Source organism: Salvia splendens, chromosome 5, assembly GCF_004379255.2.
Source record: "Salvia splendens isolate huo1 chromosome 5, SspV2, whole genome shotgun sequence".
Lineage (NCBI taxonomy): Eukaryota > Viridiplantae > Streptophyta > Magnoliopsida > Lamiales > Lamiaceae > Salvia > Salvia splendens.
In genome coordinates this window covers 6464453-6468472 of record NC_056036.1, presented here as the reverse complement: position 1 = coordinate 6468472, position 4020 = coordinate 6464453, and the positions used below count along the sequence as shown (strand labels likewise).

The 4020-nt window shown below is 38.5% G+C and overlaps 1 protein-coding gene across 2 annotated transcripts; it reads left to right on the top strand.

Annotated features, from left to right (window-relative positions):
- Nucleotides 1–298: 298 nt before the first annotated feature.
- On the top strand, nt 299–3647 carry LOC121801897 (translation initiation factor IF-2-like). 2 transcript variants are annotated; one of them, XM_042201357.1, is made up of 5 exons: nt 304–452; nt 571–628; nt 778–1222; nt 2636–2891; nt 2993–3647. In XM_042201357.1, the coding sequence occupies exons 3-5, from the start codon at nt 884–886 to the stop codon at nt 3379–3381; spliced, it is 984 nt and encodes a 327-aa protein (XP_042057291.1). In that variant the 5' UTR covers nt 304–452; nt 571–628; nt 778–883; the 3' UTR covers nt 3382–3647. The 2 variants fall into 2 exon arrangements, with proteins under 2 accessions (XP_042057292.1, XP_042057291.1); XM_042201358.1 differs by lacking the exon at nt 571–628 and having other exon boundaries at nt 299–452.
- Nucleotides 3648–4020: the final 373 nt, after the last annotated feature.

Here is a 4020-nt window from a genome sequence, read left to right as displayed (position 1 = left end):
TAAGAAACTAAATTTATTTTGGAAACAACTTATTTTTAAAGTAGCAACTATATCGTGATTTGATTTTGTAAGATATGCAAAATAAAGTACTCCTCTCATACTACTACTAGTAATTTAAATGGAGCAAGAGCAACTCGTAAAATGGAACAATTACACCTGTTACTTAGGGACAATTACACCTGTTACTGTTACAATATATGGGGAGGTAAAGGTAAATTAAGTGGGCTAAATTTTGAAATAACCAAAACTACAAGGACCGGTTTCCCTACACAGAGCACAAGTATAAAAGCGGGTGGCTTCCTCTCTCACGTTATCTCTACCACACTTCCGTCTCCAATTCCGAAACCCTCTCTCGCTCTCTCCACAGGCATCACTGTGTTTATATGCAACACCTATACACACACAGCGAAAGGATATAGATACGGATATCGTTCTCACACATCGGAACCCTAGTATACCTCTCTCATTTTGATTTTTTTGTTCTTGTCAATTTGGAACCCTAGTATACCTCTCTCATTTTGATTTTTTTGTTCTTGTCAATTTGGAACCCTAATTCTCTGTGAGCCTTAGCTTTTCGGAATCTCATTTTTGGAAGCTGTGAATAAAGGAAGTTGAATATCGATAGAAGGTCTTTCGAAATCTGAAATCTAATTATACGTCATCTAAGTTTCGAAATAAATTGGACTGGAGTTCGTCTAATTGATTTATTTTGTTTGTGTGAATCTACTCTGTTCTGATTGTGTTTTGCTTGTGTTTTTGTACCTTCTGAAACTCTAGGAGTCCTTGGAATCATCGGCCGTAGCTGTATCCAAGCTCCGGATTGTATCAATTTCGAAAAAATTCTGTGTTTCACCAGGGCTTTTAACAATTCGTTGGATTGGAAATGGTTGGAGGCGGGAATAGAAGGGATGAGTCGTCTTTTACTGTGAGCAACACCAATGTTTTTGCGGCTCTGGATACTTTGAGGAAGAAGAAGAAGTCTGACAAAGAAAAGGGGTCCTCTAAGGGGAGCAGGGGCACGTCAAAATCTGCGGGGGGGAAAAATGCCGGGGCAGAGAAGCAGGTGTTCTGGGCACCGGCACCTTTGACAGTGAAGTCGTGGGCGGATGTTGACGATGAGGATGATGATGACTACTATGCCACTACTGCTCCTCCCCAGGCGATGTGGGGTGGTTCGGCTTTGAATGCACGTGAAGAGACTCATAAACCTGATGTTGTGGAGGTATAAATAGTGAAGACTGGTGTATTACACATTCGCGCACTATTTTTTTTTCTTGCTAGTTCTATATTGCTTGAATTTGCCTATTTGTACATGCTTCTGAGTCTGACTAATTTTGAGCATGTATGATGATAGTGAATTCATCATTCCCAAATCTTTCTTTTGGGGATCCCTTGGGGATGGAAGTGTTAATTCACGTGTGCTTTTATTTATACTAGCCATTTGTAATGAAGTTCTAACACGTCGCTTTTAAGTCATGATTTGCATCGTATACAATCCGTCATAAATGTAAGCTTTTCGTTGACTTGAAGTCAGTATGCCTTGTTGCAAGTGTAACTAAATTGAGTTGTTTTTCCTTTTCCCGTTATTTATGTGAAACAGATTTCTCTGCAAGCGATACTTCCTTCCTTTGTCATATATCGTTTGATTAAATTGGATATAGAAAGAATTGTTGAAATGTAGCTCAGAGCTATCATAGATGGGGTGGTAATGTGCCATGTTATTATTTGTTTGCATGATTGTGATCAACAGAGCTTCAACATGGATGTATTATGTACAGACATTCCTTTTTTCTGTAAAGGCTTTTAATGTTGTTACAGCTGGAAATTTTTGTCTTGACTGATCTGCCGCATGATGGCTTTACTGCAAAACGAATAACTTGTTTTTTTGCTAATTGTGGTTTCATTCTCCAAAAAGTGTCTGATTAAAATATAGAAGTTCATGGCTCCTATTGTTTAATTTTTTTGTCATGTGAGCTTTATTAAACTTCTAGAATGGGTTGCAACGTTACGTCCACTGACTGTTTGAGTTAGCGTTGTTGTTCATTTATAGGTATATATTCCTTAACTGATGTAATGTTTTTACTTTTATTCATGGATCCGGGGATTGTGATGATTGTCAGAGAAGTGCTGTACTACATGTATTGTTACAAGAGTGAAATTGAATATGAGCAACTGTGCTTGTTAATTGAAGCTAGTTGTCAGAGAAGTGCTGTACTACATGTATTGTTACAAGAGTGAAATTGAATATGAGCAACTGTGCTTGTTAATTGAAGCTACACCTATCATTTTCGACCTACATTGCAATCTCTTGAATCTTCTCTTGATCAGTAATCCCTTCTTCAGACTGTTCTTATGATCCTCCTTTCATCTACTACTCGACCAAGTATTTGATTGAACCTGTTTCAGCGACTCTACAACCCTGTTTCTCTCCCTCAGTTCCTCGTCCATAATATCTTTTTCTGCCTCTGACCAGTAGGGGGTCTCTATGGTAAATGCTACATGTTTAAGTGTACATCTGAGAATGCAAATATGGGAAGATTCTTTGCTGTCAGTTAATTAGCACAATTATGTGCCATGCATTGAAAAATGTGAATTGCAATTTTCATACATAATAGCTAATTCATCGTAACTGCAGGAAAGTGAAAGTGAGGATGAACTTCTTGATGAAGGTGATGATGATATGGAAGATGGTCATGATCAGGAACCAGAGGTTGAAGAACAGCCTGAGCCAGTGGCTGTGCTGCCTGCAGAAGCTTCATCAGCACCTAAAGAGACAGAAAGACAGCTTTCCAAGAAGGAGAGAAAGAAAAAGGAGCTTGCTGAGCTCGAGGCAATTTTAGCTGATTTTGGAGTGAACCCCACAGAGAAAGCTAAAGATGAAGCATCATCTGGTAACATTGTCCCGTAATAAATAATTGCTGTGTTATAATTCCAGGCAGTCCTAGAAAAAAGCTCTTTGATCTGTTTTGCTATTGTTGCATTTGTTCTGCAGATATTGCGAAAGAGCAGAAGGATGGACAATCAAATGGGACTGCTGATAAGAAGGATAACCCCCCTGCTGAGTCTAAAAGTGCAAAGAAGAAGAAAAAGAAGGAGAAGGCTTCCAAAGAGGTGAAGGATCCTCAGGATCAGTCCAACAGCTCGGATGTTCCTAACGGACAAGAGGAGACTGCTGGAACTGAACAAGTGGAAGAAGACGCCTCTGCTGTAGACGTGAAAGAGAAGCTCAAGAGGTTGGCGTCTTCCAAGAAAAAGAAATCAAATAAAGAGGTGGACACTGCTGCAAGAGCTGCTGCTGTTGAAGCTGCTGCTAGGAGTAAAAGACTCGCTGCTGCCAAGAAGAAAGAGAAGAACCATTACAACCAGCAACCAATCCGGTAAGATATATATATAGATTATTGAATCTACATAAAGATGGAGATGCGATTTTATTGCCCGCGAATAAACTTGGAGCTCCTCCTCCCTGAGTCCTCTCGTTTCATGATCGATGAACTTTGATATGACATTTACATGACCCCGGATGATGATTTTGGTTATTGAACTCGGTTTTTATTTGACACTTCCTTTTCCCAGACCAGTTTGTAACATACTAGTACATGTCATGTATCTACTTCTTTTGGAAATCTGATGGATGTTCTTGTGTTTCATTTGTTTATTCAACTTTCATCTCTATTTCTTGTTGAAAACCTAAGCATAGCGCCAAATTAGGATTTAGACGGTTTATTTGGAAAAAATAAATCAGAAGCAACCAAAGATTTTCCAGTGTTTATAATTGGTTAATGTTTACAACTCTGGAATTCATGTCTCTTTTCAGGCCTTGTTTCATAATCAATCCCTTTAGCTATGAACAAAACTTGCCAATTTCTGAAATCGGATTTGGCAGAAATAAATACAGTAATGTTATTTTCTTGAGTATTGTTGATATTCATATGTATATTGAAATGATGATGTCGAATTCTAGGCGTCAAATTCTATTATTTTCTTGTTTTGGGAAATTCTTTGTCAATCATTTTTGGCCTT

Bases quoted from the DNA above. Each gene is read 5' to 3' on its own strand.
- LOC121801897 (XM_042201358.1), top strand. From the start codon at position 884: ATGGTTGGAGGCGGGAATAGAAGGGATGAGTCGTCTTTTACTGTGAGC. The intron at 1,223-2,635 runs GTATAAATAGTG...TCGTAACTGCAG, and splicing joins ATAAACCTGATGTTGTGGAG to GAAAGTGAAAGTGAGGATGA. The intron at 2,892-2,992 runs GTAACATTGTCC...TTTGTTCTGCAG, and splicing joins TAAAGATGAAGCATCATCTG to ATATTGCGAAAGAGCAGAAG.